General features: G+C 36.6%; 1 protein-coding gene across 1 annotated transcript in view; it reads right to left on the reverse strand.

Annotated features, from left to right (window-relative positions):
* Positions 1–22,856, reverse strand: part of MIPOL1 (mirror-image polydactyly 1) — a 195,020-nt gene that overhangs the window by 115,000 nt on the left and 57,164 nt on the right. The window contains exons 11-13 of the mRNA XM_082318279.1: positions 11,071–11,200; positions 5,246–5,279; positions 4,816–4,986 (exon numbers count right to left, since the gene is read on the reverse strand). Coding sequence (XP_082174405.1) covers positions 4,816–4,986; positions 5,246–5,279; positions 11,071–11,200 — 335 coding nt within the window. The remainder of the gene's footprint in view (positions 1–4,815; positions 4,987–5,245; positions 5,280–11,070; positions 11,201–22,856) is intronic.

Below are 22,856 nucleotides of genomic sequence, written 5' to 3' on the forward strand. Positions count from 1 at the left end.
TTTTCTTTTCTTGTTCCCAAGTATCAGTGGCAAAATGGAAAAGGCGGTAGGGGAAGCATCCTGGCAGAGCAGCTAGGAGGAGACTGTCAAATGTGCTCCTGCCAACCAAGAACTCGACTGGTATCCTTAACCAGGAAGTGTCAAAGGGTACCAAAACACAGAGTTTAAAACTGAACTGCTAAGTCAAATTACTAAAAATAACATCCCAAACCGTGGTTTGGGTTGCAAAGGGATCACCTCTATCCTAAGATAAGAGAGTCATGAGGCATTGTAACCTGTCACCTGAGTATTCCCCAATTAAGGGCCCAAGATCTGTAAGTAATTTTTTTTTTCATTTATATATACTTTTGTTGTTTTTACACTTCATACAGCTCTTGGGTTTATTACTTCAGTAAGACCTGTTCACTCATGTGTGCTGAGAATGCCTTAGTGCTCTGTGAATCACAGATAACACAGAGCTCTACACCCTATTTGGTGTAAAAGGAGGAAAATTGCTTGAGCACAACATAAAAAAAAAGGTTAGCAAGAAGCTGGCTTGTTGTCAGTACAGACATTTATCAGTTATTAGTCATTAGTCGAAACTGATAATGATGGGCAGTCAAGCATAGTGCTTCTCATCTTTGTTTTCAATGACGATAAAGTGCTGCCTGCTGCCAAACAGTGCCTCAAAATGGAGAAAGGTACTTAAACTTGCTTCAGATGAGCAACTGGGTGCATGCCAATTTTTTACATGAACAGTCATAAGCATGTTCCTGCACAGCAGGATGTGATCAAACTATTCAAAGCTGTAAAACCAGGTTTGCTTGCCAGTTATGTTATTGCTTCAAGATCAGTATATTACAGACGATACTTTGCCAGCCATGAAACCACTGTTTTTCCGTAACAACAAATTCTACACCTTTAATATTTAAAACTCTGTATAGAACTGACTGTTCCCAATTAAAACAAACAAACAAACAAGCATTTACAGAATGAAAATTAGGACTGAAAACATATCAAACACGCAATCTCCTGAACTATAAGCCATCTCTTGTTTAGCTTTAAAAAATCACTTCCTTCAAGCTGTACCAGTTAAAAGGTCCCCTTTCTTCTCTAAACCAGAAAAGAAGTAATTGTAATGGCTTACTCAAGTCCTCAGTTTCAGCTGCCAACCCTGTAATCATATTAACATTCCTGTCCGTCAGGTGTGATGTGGTTAATAGGTGGTTGCTAGTTTGAGACATTGCACTGTATTGCCTCCTGCTGGAAACCACTTCTTTAAAGTATTTTATGTAGATTACACAGTGTCACTATGCCATATGTAATCTTTATTAAATGTCTGTCACTAATTGGATTACTCAAGCAAGAAAGATTTTTGAAGAAAGGCAGAACTGTAGTACAACCAACTGGACAAATAAGTTTTTTCCTTGAACGGGTTAAGACAAAACCGAACATTACAGACAAGAAACTGATGTTTTATTTCTCGTGACAGTCAGCATCTTTCTCCATTTTCCTTTCAGAGGATCAGTCATAAAACAGACTCAAGCTCCCCAGTATAACACAATATCTGTTCACTAACAAACATATCTTAGCAAATACAACCAAACAGTTGAGTTTGTTTTTTTAAGGGGGTTGGTACAGGAGAAGATGGATGTCAATGTTTAGCCACGCTTTAGTTGTTTGTTTTTTATTCACTTGAAAATACATACTAAAAGTAGTATCAAATATTTGAGTTTATACCATTTTATTTGTTTTCACACATACAAAAAGTAGTTTGCATATTTGCTCAGCAATCTAGTGAATGATCTAAGATTACATACACATGCACAGCTCAATACAGTGATAGAAGTGCCTCTATCTGCTTCCTAGTAAGAAGCAACATTCATGTTTGAAATCTCAAAAAATATGCAGAGGTTCTTGGGTGTTATGGCTCAAAAAAAAAACATTTTCATGACCTTTCCAAGACATGGACAGTGCTCTTCATTTTTTGAAGAATGAAAAAAATTATTCAAGTAAAATTCAAATAAATAGAAGAATCACAACTAGCTAACCATTGTCAAGTGTGCTGCAACAGCAGTCTAGTTAAATGCAACTTAACAGTATAAGTACTAGAAGTATTGCAAAACTGCATTTCGAAGACTAGTTGAAAGTAATCTGTATTTACTTGGTCATAGGAAACACACAGTTTATAGAATGTCCATTCTCTAGGAATGTAACCTGTTCCTTACCTGAAATCAAAGCAATGTGTTTGAGCTGCGAAGCTTTTGTGTTATTGTTTCTTACTGAGAAAAATCAGAATGTAACCCCCAAAAAGCTAGATACTACTTATATTCACTGTGCTCAATTGTCAAATGCCAGGCTATTGTGAAGAAAACCACAGAGAAGGATAACAGATGCAGCTTCATTACACACAGACAGTCCAAACCCTTATTATCATATAGGCAGTTCTCTGTCATATGGAACTGGTTATGGTGGTCACTCAAATGACATTGCTGTCTCCAGCATCGCACAACAGCAAGCAGGAACAGAGCAACACGGTGTTCACACAGTGTGTGATGAAGCATTTAGCTTCCATTGCCCAGTGACCTCTGAACTTTAAAAATGCCTTTTCCAGAGGATAGCCACAGCATGCTAATGGTTTACTCTATTCCTGTTTTGTCTCAGCCTGTTCTCATCAATCCCCCCTCATACTTGATGTCACCTCCACCAAAAACATTTTAACTTGCAGATGTTATGAATGCCTGAGATGAACTCAGATCTAACTTCCAATAATTTGCATTTGTTATGCTAAGCATATACATCCCCTGAATTATATCTAGTCCCTTTGTGGTCTAATGTAGGAATCCCTCTCCTATTGTTCTTGCTGTTAGCACTGTAATAACTACCGCTATTGCAATGTTAACAAAAGACTACTAATAATTCAAGTACGGTACGAATTCCCAAGGAATCATCAAGTGAGAAACGCAGGTTGAAATGGTAGCTTCAATTCCAAGGACCTATTTTCTAGATTCAGGAGTTACAGCTGTAAAAGCATCACATATGTGAAAACACAACCATGATCAATAGAGTTCTATTAATAATAATTAATTTAAAGCAATGGTATTATAAATTGCAAACGGTATCACAGTAGTAGAGCTTAATACCAAATATTTACATTTTCATTTGGCGGGGATTTATTGTTTTATTCATTTATCTTTTCAGCTGCACTATCTACTTAACATTACCTGTGCTTTTTGCTGACAGGCCTAAAGATGGCTTTGCTAGTTGTGGCACATGAGCCATCACTATATAAAATAATTATCTTTATTAATTTCCAAGCTGATTATGTGGAAAAGATTACTCCTTAAACAGGCAGCTTAAAAATCAATTCAATTAAAATGTATATTAAAATGCCCTACAACGACATTCTTCTGACATTCATAAAAGTTTTATGGTTCAAGAATGCCTGAAAGTCCACTTCAACAATGAACCAAAAACTGACAAAACAAAAATAAAAATATCAAAAGATCCTTCTCTTTTGCTGAAACCTTTTCTCTTATAAGCTGCTCACTTTTCAAATGCCCTGTGCAAAGAAGAAAGAACATAAACTTTTGGCAGGACTGTTGGATGTTTCCCAGTAGCTATGCTGCTCATCATTATTAGAAAAGCAAAAGCAAGTAGACTGAAAAAGTAAAGTTCCACCATTAGCATCTTCCAACATTAACATCCTTTGCAGTACATACTGGGTAGACACACAAAATATTTTAAGCACCAGGCAGATGGAGCTTTCAAGGTTAAAGTAGGAGAGAATGCAAAAACAACAATTGCAAAAAAGTGAAAATTACAGGGTGTGTAGAAGGGACTCTTTTGCCAGGAGACTTCTCAATACAACATAAACTCAGTCAGTGTTATCCATACTACTCAAGATCACAAACCTGACTTTAAGTCTAAGAGAAATTAGTTAGATATGGGCTAGCTTTGGTAACTCACATTGAAAATCTAAATTTTTCTTGGCTGGGATGAATGCATAAGAAATTTCATCCAGTCTAAAATATTGTGTTTTCCCAGGAGATGTATCCCCTACTTGGACTGCTCCTCCCTACAGCCTGTTCCTATTGAGCTAAATCTAGGTAAAAATCCAGGAAAGAAAAGTGTGGGGGGAAAAAAAAAAACCTCTTCCATGAGATGGGAAAAGCAAGGAGACTCTCTCCATGGTGAAAAGAATGAAGACAATATTGTTCTGCGAAAATAGGAAATTGCAGGGGATGAGTGATCTGAGCAGAAGAAGGACCTCAGGTTCTTTCAAGTCATGTAGCAGAAGTGTTAAGACTTTGAGAGTCAAGGACCACATGCTGATTTTTATCTCCTGAATGTAAAGCAACAAAGAGAGGAATTGCTTGCATTGTTGCATGTGGTACCGTTATCTTCCTTTAATGTATATTTCTGTCACTTATAACCCTTTACAAATCCTTGAGTCCCAGTCAACTGTCATCCAATGCATTATACCAAAACAGCATAATGCAAAACTAAGCCCTTAACAGCTTTTTAGATTGGGCAATACACTGAAAACTATTTTGTTTTTAAAAAGGAGACAGCTAGTGATCACGTGCAAAAAATACAAAAATAACTTTTCTCATTAAGCACATTGATACCATTTCAATGGGCACTACTATCATGAAGAAACAGTTGATCGTTAATCTGCCATTTACTACAAGGACTCTCTGAGATTTTCAACAGAGAAAAGTAAACGAAATAATTTTCTTCCCAAAAGTAAAGCAAAAAAAAAAAAAAAAAGAAAAAAGAAAAAAGAAAAAAAGAAATTTGGTATTGAGTGATTATACATTTGTAGAGACTTACTTGAGACAAAGCAGCATCCCGTTGTTCTATTACTGCATTCATTTCCTCAGCTATTATTTTCTTTTTACGTTCTTTGGTCCTGTGTATTCGATTCAGAATTATAGCTCCATTCTTCAGTATATCTATCCCTGTGTCTGCATTGTTTATTCTGTTCAGTAATTCCTGTAATGTCTACCAACAGCATTATATGTTAGTCAGACATGAAGTTTTAATATATTTTATTTAATATAGGGTTTTAATTAATAGGCACATGTGAATTGTAAATTGACTGAGTGAAGTTATTGAATTTTCATATTGCAGCAAAGATGTACATTATTAGTGTGTCAATTCTTCTTTTTCCCACATCTTAGTTCTTGAAACCCACTCAATTGAACTTAAGCCTCTAAGATATAAGACTGACATCAAGAAATCTCCTCAGAGAATGGCTTACCATGTCATTTTCTTCAGGGTTAATATTTTCTAGCCTAGAAAAAAGGGACACAGAAAGCCTGATCAGTAGCATTTCCTTAGTGCAGCAAAATGAGTTCGCTTTTTAAATCTTTAGAACCTCAAGTAATTTCATTCTACTAGTCTTTAGAGTCAACCATGACACTGAACATATTAAAGTGCCACCTGCTCGACTCCATCTTTCAATAATGCTCCATATCTTCAGCACTGACTTCAGACTGTTAAGTTATTAATGTTTACTGCTATATATGACTACAAGGATCAATTGTTCATATGTGCTTAGATGAAGAAAGTTCCCCAGCGATAGAAATGACTGATGCTCTTATTTTATTTATTTCTGGGCTTACAACTTTTACCTGACGTTGTATTTTTGTTGTTTTTACTGCACCCCAAATGAAACAGGACAGGACTTTTGTGAAGAATTTTTTTTTTTTTTATTTTAAAGTAATTCTTTTTCCACTTCTCTCTCCCAAAATGACGAAAAAAAACCTAGTTGAAGTTTCCTTAAAAATATTTTGATTTTATAGCTTGCATAAAATAGCAAACTAAGCCAATTCTCTGCAAGGCCTGTATTTAATTCTGGAACACACCCCACCCCCATTCCCCCGCCCTTTCCTCCCTTTCTATTTCAACAGAACATATATTGACCTGTCAAATACAAAGATGATACGAGGAATTTAGTCATACAGCACTGAACACTGGCTGTGCAAAAACAGTGAGCGATAGCACAAAAATCTAATAAACGGGATAGTATGCATTTTATTTTACCTAAGGTTAGTTATATGGACAGCATATTATTTAAAACACTTATGTGTATTTTAAAATGGAAAAGACCCCTTTTCTGGAAAAATGAGCATATTAAAGTTACCTTACTACTCCACTGCTGCTTACTTAATGGTGACTTCTACTAAAAGTAGGTCTGTCACTAGCATATGATATTTTAAAAGACAGATATAGTATCATTAAACATCTACTAAAGAGCAACACATACTTTTTCAACAGTGCTGTGACAGGTTGCTGTCTGCTGACAGGCTGCTCTGAAGCCAAGATTATAGCTAGCAAACATCACAGAGCACTTGACAGCACACTAGCACCTTTTACATTAAAGCATTAGTTTTACCAGATAACAGTATATAAAGCATAGTAAATCAACCAGTACAGAAACTAATTATTTAAATAGAAAAGAAATAACTCAGAATGTACTACCAGTGTACAACAGCTAGTATATTTATATGGAATTCACAAACAGTAACTACTCCAACATATACAGTCAGCACCAGAACTTAACAAAACAAAGTAAAAGCTAACCTTTGCTGTGTTTGACTTGCATTCATAAAGTAACACAAATCATAAAATAACAAACATTATAAGTCCAAACTCTCAGAACTGCCTCCCTGACTTGGCTCCTTGTAGAGTTCCTGCTTTAGGTTTTCACATTGCTCTAAGTGCCACTTCATACGGGACTTAAAAATGGATCTCCAGCTAGTTTGTATTCATAATGAAAGGAATGGTATTTGTCAAAGTAAATTGGCAGGACTGACCTGGCTTCTCCAGAGGACTTCTACCCCGCTAAAAGTGTGGGTCAACAAAATCACCCAGCTGACCAACACTCTGGGTAAGCAAGACACCTTAGGGAGAAATGGGGGTGGGAAAAAGAACGGGAAATTTTACCATAAGTGTAGCCCTTCAGCATACTACTGCCACAAGGGATCTGTCTATAGGTGTACGTACACCTCCTTAGGTGACAGTATTTTTTAAAAAGCAGTATCCAGAGCTGTGTATTTGCCCTGCTGCCTCTCCGTGTGCTGTGCACAGGCAATAAGTGACCCTTAGGCTTCTCATGATTTTAAACAGCAGTAACCAAGGATTCCTCTTCCCCCCATTTCTACACACATTCTGCTAATGTAACCCCTAGGGCCAGCAGGACTGAAAGAATTTTCGTTGTTACAGTTAAATAATGACAACAGAATTGCTCCAGCTGCTTATTTAAAGAAAGCATTAAAGCATTTGATAAAGGTTGGCAGGCTGTTCAATATTGCCCTCTTGCAAAGATCTCTGATTGGAATAAGTCCAAAGCAGATGGAAGGAGTGACCTGTGCTCTAAAACTTGACGAGCATGGCACAAGTAGCCAATATTCTTTAAAAAAACCCAAACCTCTACGTGCTCCACGTCTGAGACAGAGAACCAGCATCAGGAAGAAAATATTAAGGGTGGTAGTCAGAAAAGTTCCAAGATTCCAGAAGAAACTCCAAAATCAAATAAAATAAACCGAGTTCCTCCTGGCTCATCCCATCATCTCTGCTCCTTCCAAAGGATTAGCGGAGTGGTGAGGTGAACTCCGAAAAAATTTCCATTCAGCCACAGTAATAAACTACTTAGAATAAAGAGGCTGAGAAAAGTGATTTCCCCATGGGGCTGACTCTGCTTCTGAGAATGCAGCACCTCAATTTCACTCTTCTCAGTCACAGTCCTGGCTTGTTCCGCCCTTTGCAAAATGCCAGACATCCAGGCAGATACAGAAATGCGTGTCTTGTCACCTCAGCTGATGTGTTACCACAGTTCGTAAAGATGCCCAATGTCCTGAAAAGCCTGAGTGCTGGAGCCAGGCTGGTATTCCAGCAGGAATCTTGGCTCCACTCAACCATTTCTTGCTTGCAAGGTATATGGGTGCATGAATAAGCATCCTGTAAGATTAGAATAAGTGAACCAGAAGAAAAGCAGCTGAGCCTGAGGCAATCCTGCCTTCTTGGTTCTGTAATGCCCAAAGATTTCAAAAACAGCAAAGAACTTTCTTCCTAAAAAAAGAACATCCCCCCCCCCCCAACCAATAATCACAACAGGAAATGTTTCCCTGTACCATACCATTGCTCTTTTTGGAATAGCACATCATCTAGAAGGTGCTGTCACATAGAGGACTGATATGTGTCAGGGAAGAGCTGCAGTCAGGTTGCACAAATGGATGCAGTCACTGTGGGCTGAGGCAATACTGAATATGAATTGGTGGAATGGAGCAAGACATCTTTGAAGTTTCTTACGTTGTCTGGTATGACTTAAGACATCCCTATCAAACTTGCAGTTTGGCTGAATGGGTAGCAAGGTAAGGAAAGAGGTGGATATTAAGACATCTGATGCAGTGAATATGATGATTACTTGAACATAAAAAATGAGGTTTTCCCTCTTTAGGGGATTACATACAGCAATTAATGCCCAATAACTCATTACCATTAAGTACTTGCTGCATGGATGATTAACAAACTTTAACAGACTTTACAGTGGGAACAAATGAAGCTTTTGGGCACTCTGCCTTTGTGGCTTTTGTCAATTAGGATTTTTCTTTTACTGCTCTGATGACTGATACTATAACTATCAATGAAAATAAAAGTGTGTAACATTTTTCAGAACCCTTCAGCAACATCTTTGTGCCCTATGGGAGGCATAAACGTGCCTGGGATCTGCCTAAGGATTTTGTTCATGTCCAGGATGCCCGCAGTGACAGGTCACAAAGCACCCAGGACATGAAAGACTTGGGTATGACTCTTCCCAACGAGCTCCCATTGCCACAGTCAGTCTCTGTAATGCCAAACAGGGAGACCCTGGAAAATACTGGAACTATGATCTTACAGTACATATGCAGCCTGGCAAGGGCAATTTTTTTGAATTAAATTGGTTTTGTCCCCAGTCTTGTGTCCTGGTGTTGGCTGTCATGACAGCAAATATCACACAGGAGCCTGACCTGCACCCTTGGAGAACATACAGTAAGAGATACTAGCTACACACAATGGCTCACTGGTTTAGGCAAAGAAGAATGCCTATCGGGTAATGAACCAACAGTAGCTGGTTAGCCCATCACAGGTTTTACCTGTGTTGGGTTGGTGTTCTCCACAGGGACATCTCCTGTGCCAATTCTGAGACTGTGAATGACATCAGGGTATCAGGCCTCTCTATAAAGCATCAGAAAGAGCACCCAAGTAGATGACAGCACCAACAATTGCTATTCTCTAAATGATAGCAATAAGGTAAAATAGCTTGGCTCCAAGCTATCAGCCAAGGGAGATACTGACCCTCTCTGTGGAGCAAGTACGTTTTTTGCCATTACCAGTGTATCCAGCACCTTCTGCAATGACATTCTTTTGGGGAAAGTAGTATGCCTGTTCTCCAAGAAACGGAGTTTCTTCTCTTTTCTCATCCTTCTGCTTCAAACTAAGTCGGTCCTCCAGTACATGAGTGAAGCAGACAGAAGGGGTTGAAGGGAAAACAAGGGATGGTGTTCTGAGGGATTCATGTGTGTCAAGACCTGTCACACGTGTGTCTATGGATTCCACTGCAGAAAAAGCAGCAATACACCTCTCACACACTTAATAACCTGTGATTTCTTCCAGAAATCCAAAAGTCATTGACTAGGTCTGTCGACCAGAATAATTACTTTGCTGCAGGACTTGAGTGCTTTAACCCCAAAGATCTTGAGTTTATGCTAACAGCTTATACACAGTTTCATTTGATGTTTGGGGCCGTACAAGACTTCCTTGCTTTCTTCACTCTTGGAACATACAAAATTAGAAAAATGATAGAAGAAACTGGAAAGACTGGAATTAGGCTCACAGTTATGATGCCTCTTATGGGAATTTAAAGCACATTTGTCATTTCCACAGAGACTGCTGCTCAAAGCAGATGCATGTACACCTATAATGGGCTCTGTAGAGACATTTACTCTAACAAATTGTGCACTAATTCTTGTGGGAATGGAATCTCCTAATCTTGCTGTTGAGTCATACTTACAGGCTGTGACAAACTCTAGCAACTTGTAAATTCCACAGAGTAATGGTGCACAAACTATGTGCAGACTATTGAAATTTATTTAGATAACATTCTCTGGCCTTACCTACAAAAATACCCAAAAGAAGACGACTGGTCTGCCATAAAGAGGAAAGAGTGTTCTTAGTAGAATCAGTTATTTAAAACATAATTACCTGCCATTTAGTTAACTAACAACTGAACCTATTCAGTCTCCTACCACAAAAAAGTTCTGTTTGCTTTGTACTTCTCTTGGCAGAAAAATAGAGCAATTTCTCAGCCACTCTAGACTTTGGGGGACTACCCTTTGGGAGACTACCATAGATGGTAACCAAGATGATCACAACTCAGATGGAGAAGGATTACATGGAGAGGCAAACTGTAGCTTCAAAGCTGCCTATATCCCAAAGCGAGAAACGAAACTGTTCTTAATCTTCCTCTCCTGACTTAACAGTCTTGTTTAACGTGAGATTGACAATTTCTGTTGTATTAATATGGCACACATAAAACTCTATGAAGTATTAATTATACCCTTACTGCCTTACAAACTGCTCCTACACTAAAGATAAGAAAAAAACCATATATTTTTAAGATGTCACCCACATCATTAGTAGAAATTTTGCTGAAGGAAATGTCTAGTGGGCTTAAAGGCCTCATTGATTTCCTATAGATTGCAATTTCTGACTGACATTCTGGTACTCCATGTCAAAAGATCCCTATAAAATGTTGCATTTGTCTTATTTATCCCGGAATAAATCAACACCAAAGCTTTTGATTACATTTTTAATTTTTGTGATCAAAACTTTTCACCTTGCTCTCAGTCTCCAGAGAAAAATACAGTCTTATAGCATGACTAACAAATTAACCAATAGCACAGTAAGACTAGCACTAGCTTGGTATTTCATCACAGAGAAGTTTCTGCTAAGTTTTCCTACATAACCACTGTCGAGCAGTTTTATGACAGTCACAGACTGACACAACAACCTTTTTGCACAGGGCAGGAAACATATACTTACTCTTTGAGAGACTCTTCTAAACGTTGGACTCGTAGAAATGCTTCATCTCTCTCTTCATTGGCTAACCTAAGCCTTGCCATAACAGCCTCATCACGTTCCCGTTGAGCAGAATAAACTTCTTCCACCAGAGCTGCAAAAGTAACCAGTGTGTTTAACAAACAAGTTTGACAGGGAAAGACACTATTAGATGCACTTACACGGGCCTTTGCCAGCATCTCCTAAAATCAGAGTTTCTCCTGACCTCAGGTTACTCTGGATAAGGTCTATATTACTCTTCAGACACAATACTACATAGGTGTTGATTGCTAAAATGAGTACTTTAAGGAATGAAATAAAGGTGTTTTCAAATTCACCCCTGTATAATCAAACAGGGCAAGGAAGTTATTTGCTTTGCATTCTGAATACTTGCTTAATGGAAAAATAATTCCTAAAGCTCAGAATTATATGAGACACTAGTAGGTTTCTTCTAGGACATAGAGTTAAAAGTAACAATCCATTAAAACTACTTCTACCATCACACTGCTTCCTATCAGCGTGGCACAGTGATATTAAATATTAAAAATCCTAATTTTTCAAAGTCTGCCTCTGGTATCACAAGAGTGGCACAGCTGGCATCTCTCCTTCTCTGCCAAGCCTTTACTTTATTGTGTAATATACTGTTATATTATCTGTTACGGCATACATGGACCTTGGAGCATTAGGTGCCAATAAACTAAGATTTACTGTCTATCCTTGGGAGCAAACTAACACCTTCAAGTCATTCCTCATCCCGAGCTTACATTTTCTTCCTGCCTCTCCCCGTCAATATGTCTAACACCATCTCTGGCACACTGCCAGAATCCTTACCTCAACCCTGCCTCCACTAAAATCTTTATTCATACTTTCATCATTTCCCTCTGCAATACTGCAAATCTCTCCTCACAGTCATCATAAAACCCTGCTGTCGAAATGTCTAGGGACTTTCAGGATGCCATAGTGAGACTGCTGTCACTCCAAGACAGAGGACTATATCGTCTCCGATTGTCACAGGCACCTCCAAAAAACTCAGCTGAGGTCTGTAGGTTCCAGAATTCTCCATGCTCACCTTCTAGTCTGCCAAGCTGGTGTTTGGCCACCGTCTCCTAACACCGTACTAGTCTCTTTCAAAATTTTGGCAATCTTTTTCTCAAGAACCTTCTGTATTAAGCCATTGCTGCTGGGCTTCCTTACTCCCTTCAGAACTCTGCTCCTCTCTGAACCACCACTCAAGTCATTAAGACCTCAAAGAAAAGCTTTGTCTTCACTTTAAGCAAGAGCTTTTATCCCCTCCATTCTTGCCTCAATTAACATCCACTTTGGTGCCTTTATAGGTTACTTTACTCTTACTTAACCTTTGTACATTATTGTACAAAAACTTCACAGTGCAATATAACGTAAAACACTTTATGGTTCTTCACAGAACGGAACAATAGGAACATAGTACATTTTGGTAGCAGCTATATCACTGGAACAAAATACACATTATCAGTACCAAAAAAAACCCAAAACACCCCAACCAACTGAAATACAAAAAGTGGTAAGTTTCCGTACAGTTCACAAGCAGGTCAGATAACCAGAGATGTAAGATGAGTGAGAAGATGAACAGAAAAAGAATGAGGAGAGGTGAATTACGAAGATGTTCAGGTAGGAAAGCAATCCTCTTGTCCTCAAGCTGGGGTGAAGAGTGTTACTGAGGAGTAAGGGAGTATTTTTTGCAGGTCTAGCAAAAGGTTGCACGAAAACAGCAGGCTGGACAAAAGAAGACAGGGAAAGTATAAATGTCACTTCTGGGAGTGCAGCTCCTCCTCTCACAAAAATCTGCAGAGGAGCTGCAAGCCTAGTCATCGGGCCAGAGATGTAACAAGTTGCATCCCAACAAACAAACAAACAAAAAAAAGAGAGATTCAGCATCTGAAGCACAAATCTTGACATGTACAGAAAATTTAACAAACACTGATTTAATTCTCTTCTATTTGAGTATTCACTTGTTTCACAAGAATAGCGTCTTTTTTCTGGAAGATCTGTTTGCCCTTTTCGCAACAAGAAAGCTTTGCTTGATGTGGAATGGAAAAACTAAGGCATGAGTAAAGCAGCTGCAAAACTGCATGCACACAGATTGGTAGCCAGGAATAAGTTTGCAGCACTTGCAGAGGATGAGTCCAATATCTGCAAAGGTAGGTGGCTCAGCAAGAACAAGAACAAATTGTATGGGGAGGGCTGTGTATTTCAGCTCCCCAGACTTCCACTTCGGCTGCTGAGATCTGTGATGGCAGGGAAACTAGTTCCTCAGCATTGACTGCCTGGGTAAACTACAACACAACTTCTATGTCCTGGTTGGATCTGGAATACAGATTAATTATGTACAGTAATTATTACCTATCTGTACCTTAGCATATTTGTTTACTATAGTTTTTCCAGTAAATTATGTCAGTTTATCTAGCATCGTGTCAGAGAAACTGCCCAGAGAACCCTTTCCATAAAGCTGCAAGTGGAAACATTATGCAATTTTCATAATGAAAACAACTGGGGGAACGAATAGAAAGCTGTCTAAAATACAGAGATTTGGTACTTATTACTGTTCTGGGGTTAATTAGTTTCCAGATTAGTTAACTTCTTTGAGTGCATCCCTTCTTCTGTCAGACCCTATAACATCCCTATCTCAGCACGGAAAACCACAATTTGCTGACTGCTACAATGGATCTTCAGCATACAACTACACTTAGAGGGACTGTGTTTGGGTATACCTAATTCCCTCTCTGTAGAATTATAACCAGTGATAATAATGACTATACAGGCTTTTTAAAACCAGGTTATTGTTTATTTGTCCTTAAACCAAAGTAATATGTATATAACAGTACGACAACGTTCAGAAAAAGAGATTTTTAAAGTTCCTGAAACATCCTGCTTATCTCAAATCTTACCATCCCTGATAGCAGCTCGGAGACTAATTGCCTTGAACAGTGAACTCTTCCCCCACCCAAAGGCCCATTACAAAATACTGTCTTTTAACTACTGGTAATGGAAAAGGGACTTAAACTGATCAACTCTTTCTTGTTATTTTCTTATCCTTCCACTAAATTAAGGCATTGGAGTAAATATCCCAATGACCAGATCCACCAACTACGTTAAAAAAAATTTACAGTAGTTCCAAATCAATTACAAGTGTTTGGCTTTTACTTCTATTTCTTAAAAGTAACATTGCAAGTTATTTTTTTCATATTAAAACAGATTAGGGAGAGCGTAGAAAATCATTTAAGATGCCTGCATGGTAATCTAAGTATAAAAAAAAGAAAAAAAATTCTTCGCTACATGACATTTCACTACCATGTAGCAATACTGACGCTGACCACAAGAAATTACTAATTTAAAAAATACTTAAAGTCCTTATCTAACTCATTTTAATGGTCTACAGATGGCTAACTCACCTGATTGTTTACCAGCCAATGCTTCTGCTGAATTTATGGAAGACATTTCTGTTATCCAATGCCTATACATTTCTGACTTGTATTTTACAAATTCCTTTTTTTAATACTATATGGAATATTATAACAGTTACACAATTGCAAGTGGTCCGAAGTTTGATGTTGTTAACAATAATGTTCACCATTCAGACTGAGCTATGGATGAGTCACAAGTAAAAACTCAGGACCATAAGGATCACAAGAATATTCAAATAAGCCACTGAAATACATACACCTTTGGGTTGCAATGCAGCAGCAAACCAAAACATTTTGTGTCATATTTAGGGAAGTATGTGAAGTATAAGCTGTCCAATGAAAAGTCTATGAGAGAGACATAAAAATCCTCCATATTAAAAAGAGTAAAGAATATCCAGATTATCATCCCTGTGCTTCGTAAAAATGCCAGGCAAAAACTAATTGAGAGTAACAAGTCAGGCTCCTAAACCCCATTCAAGATATGGCATATCCAGCAAAATACTAGCCCCATACTGGCACACTGACTTGATGCCTGATCCAATGAAAAAAGTGATCCAGCTACTTAGTCACCAACTGCTCTGGTCGACACCACGAGGTTTTTCTTGGAGACCTTCCAATGGTGTGCCAACCAACCCTATCCTGTTTATCTTGAGGCCTGACCAACAAGAAACACAAATTCTTATAGAACTCATGTTTCAAGCAAGAAAATGACACACAAAAATGAAGTATGAATAGTCAAGTATTAAGCTAAAATGAATTGTGTCATTTACTAATTCATATACATGTGACATTCAAGAGTTAAAATATTTAAATCCCATAGCGCTAAATTAAGAAAAAGGGATTATTTTCCAATGCTTGCAAACATTGTAATATATATAAATATGACATTACTATTTAGTTGCATAAACTTTATTTGCTTTGGAATAATTTAATAACATCTTTCTCCTTGTAACTAAAACCCCTGCATACTCTAAAAGAGCTCTTTATTTTAAAAGAATCATTATGCTAAACTCATCAATTCTAAAACATTTTTAGTTTTTAGTAAAGAAAACAATTGTAAACAGAGAGCTTTTGTAAGGTAGATAGCTATTACAAAGTTCACTTAGAAAATCAATATAGCATTTTAGCTGGAATTTGCTCATTAAACACCCACAGCTCTAATGCAAATTATGATGGAATGAATAAAGCAAATACATATGCTTCTTTCTTTTTATTAAATGTAAAATCTACTGTTAATTGCATCTGGTATGTCATATAAACTTTTCTCCTTAACTATTAAATGGAAGCTTTTACAAAAGTCATTAGAGATTCTCTTTCTTTGACTTGTATAAATTTCAATATTTGTTCAGTAAAGGTTCACAGCAGTTAAATTACATTAACAAATATTATTAGCTACTATGTAAGCCAACTAAGTAAAATACTTATATTGCAGGTAAAACAAATCAATGGCTGTTTACAATAATATTTGGATATGTCCATTTTTAAACAAGCTTATCAAATATCATGTAATTCTTAGTCAAATGAGAGAGACTCAAAGTAGATTTTTTCTTCCCAAATACTCAAATTTGTTTAGTAAGCTAATTGTTTTCTAATATGGGCAAAAGTAAATATGAAGAAGATGAACCATACAGAGTATGAGTTTACTGAGTCAAAGCAGTGTACATATTTTCTTAGTTGAACCTGATTCTTTTGGCAAACCTATCTTCTACACTTTTTAAACTACCTTTAAAATACAGCAGTAGTGGGAAGGTGTGTTGGAAATCATTCTAGTTTAAACAGTGGTTCATCATTTTCCAAACAACAGAACTTTGGGGGAAGGGAGGGAAGCACGGTTCCCAGGAAAAAAGTCTGTTTGCTGATTTCCTAGAGGTCATCTGTGTAAATAAAAAAACTGAATAGGAGAGGCAAGAAAGAAGAAATTGTTAGGACTTAAAACATCTATGGCAGCAGAAATCACTTCACATTACTTGATAAAAAAATGTAAAATCCAGAATACAAGCCAGACCTTATAAGAAAAAGATGAGATCACTACCCACACCGCTATCGCAGAAGATACAGTAAATATTATAACACTCTAAGAATTGGCTTTCAAGATAAATCAGTTTTACAGAAATAACAACAATATTTTGGACTTTGCAAGGTGTTTGACATTAACAGATGTGATGAAATACTGTTTTTTGCTTTGGACTACGTGAAAAAAAAAAAGTGATCCAAGAAACAGTACAATTAAAATTTTGCTAACTGTTTTTGTAACAAGCACTAGTTATAGTGATCGGTTACTTCCAAGAAAAAGACATGGTGAGAAAGTTTTTTCTCTAAATAACAATGCACTGTTGCAGAAGATCAGGGTTTTGCAGTTTAAGATTTAGTATTCAAGATCAGTGGTTGCTGAACAATAAGTGATTTGGGATTTTCTTTGGCATTGATTCTGGTACATTCACATTAATTTTTCTAGTTACTCACACCATTACAGCAACAAGAAATACAAATGAGATAACATGTTTTTACAAAAAAGGCTCTGAGCATCTTAAATATTCAAGAATTCACTGAAATAATAATAATTAATGACAAAAAAAATTTGATGCATGATTTGACTTCTGTTTCATACACATATACAGCTCTAACATAGGAGTGAATGTTGAACTCATGAGAAAAATGAAGCAAAGAATATTTTCTGTTTTCTGCCTTTTGGAGATATATATTATTCTGAAGGAAAAACAGAAACATGAAAGAACTTGCTTGGCCAGGTCAGACTTAGAATTCAATATTCCTGTAATGAGCTTCTTGTTTATCCTGCTCAGTTGCTTCCATGAAAAAACTGTCAGCTGAAGACAGCGGTTTAACCAAAGCTTTTTAGGGATTTTTGTTGTGTTTTCACTTTGGATTTCTAAGTAGCAGCTACATGAATGTGAGGAATTAGGGAAGTACACTGGGAAAAGAGGTGCAATGACTACCTGCCTTTTCATTTTCATCAGTCCTCCCATTCCTGTCCACCATTGCTGGATCTCTGTCTGTCTAATCACAGGAGGACTTGGAAACTATCCTTGCCATTTCCAGGTGGGCCACTATTCTTAAATTTTATTTAACTATATGGATATATGCTTGTTCTCCTTACAGAAATACAAACATGTATGTATTTGTTATCCAGTCATTTTAGAAATCAAAATCTTCTGAGACTTCTTTCTACTAGATTTAATACTGTGCTCACAATTCTTAAATAAGAAGTCAATCTTATCATACCCAAATAAACAAAAAAAAGAGATTTACTGCATTGCTATGAAAGCCTTTAAAATGTGTCATTAATTGGTCTCTGCGCATACATGTTACAAAATGCAGATAATCCCCAGAAACGTTCAAAGCCTAAGGCCCTTACACAGTTCTCATTCAGGTTAATGGCAAACTACCATGAGCTCCAGGGCTGACTGTCAACTTAAAAATAGTGCTGAAATGTTCTATTCCGAAACAGACAACTTAAGTTCCTAGCTCTTTTTTTGAAAGCTACCATTCATTTACTTTCAGTTACGGCCTATAACTGAAAAATAAAAGCTAAATAGTGATAAGAAGATCATAGGAAAACTACTTTTTTTCCCTCGTTTTCACTGGCCTATACCAGGAATTATAGACTACAAGTCATTTACACCTAAATGTGACTTTATAGATAAAGCAATCTGAACAAACACTGATAGAACACAGTGACTTCTTTATTGCTTTGTGTTTGTTGTATGTATTTAGTGCATAGCATTCATCTGCTCCTACATTTCCAATGCTATAAACAGAGTGTTCCTAATAAAAGGCTAAAGTTTCTTAGTGGCAGCTCTTCATAGGGTTTTCTTTGTGTACTCAGATCCCAATTCAATTAAAAAAAAAATAAAGTGGGAAAGAATAGGAGAGACTATTATACACAGACCCCAAGGCATTTCTTGTGAAAGCCAATCCCTGTACAATACTTAAGCCTCTGCTTCTAAAACACTAAACACAGCTGACTTCAAAATTCAAACCATAATGCTGTTAAACTTTTCTTCAGTGAATAATTGCTGATGCCTGAATATTTACTTTAGGGGGAAAAATATAAATGTTGCATTAAAGTTTGCAAGTTATGATTTGACAGGTTAAAGAAAAGTTTCTGTAATAGCCCAAGAAGTAGATTATTTGCAGACCTTTTTATTCCTCAATAAAACCCAATTCTTTATGTTCATCTAGCACCGTAGTAGGGAAGAGAGAAGGGCCAGACTAATCATAAAAACATGCAGGAGACATTGGCTTGCTTTTTACATACAAGCTCCACCCACAAATAGTTTAGTAATTTACATTTTAACCTATGCCAGCTCATTGTATATTGCACTTCAAAGAGCTGCACGCAGCTTTTTGACAATCAACAGTTCTGACAATCTGAAGGTAAAATTACATTGTTTCAAATTAAGCTGTTAAAATTTAAGCCAAGATGTTCTCAGTTACAACACCCCCACTTTGGTTCTTTTTTTCTGTTGTTTAGATGGATTGTCTACCTTCCCATACAGAGGATTCAAATCCTATAGCTATTTTCAAAATTCTGTTACTTACCAGGAAATATTTTGAAAAAATATTCAGGAAATAGTTTTGCATAATGAAGCATTAATATGACAAAACCCCGAAGAACTATAGACCCTATATATACAAATGAATTATGCACAGAAAACTGAGTTAGGGAAGTATATGCATTACCTACTTAAACTGTAAAATATCATTCATATTTAGGTTTATAAACAGAAGGGTTGGGAACTATTGAGTTCTTTTGGCTAAAGCCCAATATTGGCCTTATTTCAGTTTAATTGGAAGAGGATCTTGAATTCATCTTCTCCATGAGATATCAGGAACCTGGATTTCTGTTTGTACCAAAGGTTAATAAGAAATGTGTCTGCAAAAGTCAAACAGCATTAAATACCAAAAACTGATTATTATTCTGCAGGAGTTGTTCTGTCATTCATAATCTCTCCATGCTCCAACCTTCCACAGCTAATCTTTAATGGATGACATGCAAGAGAGAAAAATAACATCTAAAAAAGGACTCTAAAGTGAGCTTTGAAGAAATGGAAAATACTTTTATTCTGTGCTGGAAGTTATTGCCACCTGAAGTTTATTACTGGCAAGATTAGTTATTTCCTCTTACTTTATGGGATATTAAATCAAACGAACTCTAAGCTAATAGCTACTTGGATATTTGTTTTCACTTTTGCTATTAAAACTATTGCATATGCATTCAGTAATTATTTTTCAAGTTAATTTAGGAAACTTCAAATCATGTTCATGAACATTTCCATACCATATTCAAGAATTTCAAGATACCACAAATGTTAATTATCAATATTTTTATAAAAACAGACCTGAAAAAAGGGACTTCGTTGTAGGTATATTGCCATAGTTTCCAAGAGACTGAAAGCTGTATAACATATACAACAGTATTAGAAGTACTGCTTTCCCCTTTTTTCCACGCTATAGTTCCTATCATTACCCTCGTCTTTCAGAGAGCATCTGCAGAATGCTAATAGAGTTTTCAGGCATTAAAGGTGATGTACAACACCTAACAGACCTAGCAGAGCTGGACTCAATCAGTTGACTCTGATTTTAAAAAGTATTAAATTTTGGTAATATTAGTATTAGATATTGGCAAAAAACCTCCACAGAATAGGCCTTGCTACAGAAAGATTTCATGAGAAATATTTTTTATTATATTTTCCTTCAGAATTATTCTTAGTCCCAATATATAGCACTGTGATAGCAACAAAAATATTCCAAGAGCTGAAGCTCTGATGCCAACTATGGTATATCTTGTTGCAGTAATGGTGGGAGTTACTGTGAGAAGACATGTGAGACATACTGTGAAAGACATTTTTTCCAGTTTAGAGAGGCTACCACTATGCTCTACAATTCTCACTTACGCTCAACCAGCTCTTTCCTCCAGAAGTTCCTATATACCCCCTGTATAATTCACCTGTTGGGCAAAAATAAAGTCACTTATTATGTCCATCCAAAGTGAGATGTGTTCTCTCTGCTGGTTCTTTTGAAGACTTACTCCTTTGCAATGCCTCCACCCTTATCTTCCAGTCTGTCCTCAGAAGACGTGTGCTCCTCCTCCCTTCCCCCTCCCACAGAGTGCACCCATTTCTTTTTCTGTTCAACATATGCAAGTTCTGCAGTCCCGCATTTCAAGATTTGTCTGTCCTTCATGCCCAGTTCACATGTGATGTTTCCTTTTTTTCCTTACATTATCCTAGTCTCAGTTCTTTTATGACGTGTCTTCCCTTGATTTTCCCGATGTTGCCTCCACCTCTGTTGTTCTTCTCTTCATGATGGAGAGTGAAACTAATGGTACCTTCTGACATTGGCTTATAATAAGAAGAAATTGAACAGAAGAATAATGAAGAAACAGCAGGAACCTGTGGCAACTATGACCACCAGAAACAATAGTCTCTAATGCTTAAAAGCCTGCAACCAAAACTGCAAAGTCCCTAATTTTCCTTAGCCAGAGCTACCTGACACAGAGATCGGGACCCAAGAAAGTTCTAAAATGCATTTTCCAGGCTAGTAAAATTTAGAAATAAACACCTTCTGAAAATAAGTTATTTACTGCACACAATATTAAACATTCTCTTCCATCATGTATATCTTCTCCCTTAACTCTACTTTTTCTTATTCTCTCATGAAGCATTTCACAAATTTACACTTTTCCTCTTTACTTCTTCCTGTGAACAAAGTAAAAATCAGAAAGTGACAAGCTTTGGGTTATTTGTTTCTGAAGACTGTTGTAGCTTCATTTTAAAATTGCATTGGTCTTCAGCTTTTCTGTTCTTTCCATAGGTCTTGTTTCGGTAAAACCCATCAATTAGAGGGTTACATTTTAAAATAGAGTTGTAATATACCTCAAATTAGATAACATTTTTACGGTGTACCTTTCTGATTTTTTTTTTACAATAGAATTTTGTGGAGTCATTTTCTTATCATAAAGTCAGTACTAAGTAATAATAAAAATGCAAACACCCATATTTACAAGCTTCACTCTACCATGTGTTATACACTGCAGTAATTAAACATTAACTAGCAACATGAAATCACAGGAGCATGTGTTCGCCTTTCCTCAAAGGACTTAACACAGGGGGAAAAAGTTTTTCCTTAAACACACTGAGTGTTCTTTATCAGCTTCTGCTTGTCCATTAGAACTGTCCCCAAGGCTTTTATGAGAGAGAGACATATAGACCTCCACAAATTCAGTTTCGTTCACATAATTCCAGATTTCAAAACATTTATCCGAACTTGGTAATATTCTTAGAACCATAAGACAGGAAACAAAAAACCCATGAAACATTAACGATGCTTCATTTTTGCAAACAACTTAAGTAGTAAGGAGCCTCTTGCCCTCTCTCTCGGCATTTAAAGGATTTTATACTTCCTGAACTTATAAAAGGAGAAAAAAAGGTATTTTTTTAAAGGTCATCCTTACTATACATTGTAGGTCTCATTAAAATTTGGCTTATTCTTCCTTTTAAAATAGAGTAACTATGTTAATTATTATATCCATATTCATGCCATACTGTTTAGAAGAGAATACTATATTTAGGACATAATTAGAAAGTTTAAACAGTAATGTAGGAAAAAAACAATTTACTAACAAATATTTCAACTGTATCCATAAAAATGAAACTAAACATGTTTTTGACACACCTTTCAACACACATTGCTTTCCAGGTTTTAATGAGCAATGTACACCTATATCAAAGAGAATATTTCTCTATTATAGGTACAGAGGCAAAACACTGTGCAAATATCCAGGAATAAACACAAAACTTGGGATTCAACCCAAACAATTTGCATTAGCTTTCAGCTGCTGGATATAACTATGAGAAGCAGTGCGGATTTTTTTTCCTTCTGAAAATAAAGCAAGCAGTTTATGTAAAATGAAATAAGAATAAAATTACGCCTCTACTTCAATTTGTTTCCTAATATGTAGATTAGATTTGCCTTTCCCTTCCTCCACCACAGAAAATCTAGGAACTCTCTCTTCCATCTATAATATACACAGAATACTGTATTCTCAGGAGTTTGACATTAAGTGGGAAGTCAGCCATCTGTTTTTTCAGCTGGAGAGTTTATTTTCTGCTCCATTTTCCTGAAGACAGTTACTCCTCCCTTCAGTACCAATATCCTGGGGACAGGCATTAGTACTATTAATACCATATGAAGCATGTGTGGTTTATCAGGACACAATTTTACCTAGCTTACACTTTATTTATGAACAAATGATACAATGAATTTATAAAAGCACTCCCATTAATTTCTTTGAAACACCTGGAGAAAAAC

The sequence above is a fragment of the Platalea leucorodia genome (genome assembly GCF_965183815.1).
Source record: "Platalea leucorodia genome assembly, chromosome: 7".
NCBI classification, from domain to species: Eukaryota; Metazoa; Chordata; class Aves; order Pelecaniformes; family Threskiornithidae; genus Platalea; species Platalea leucorodia.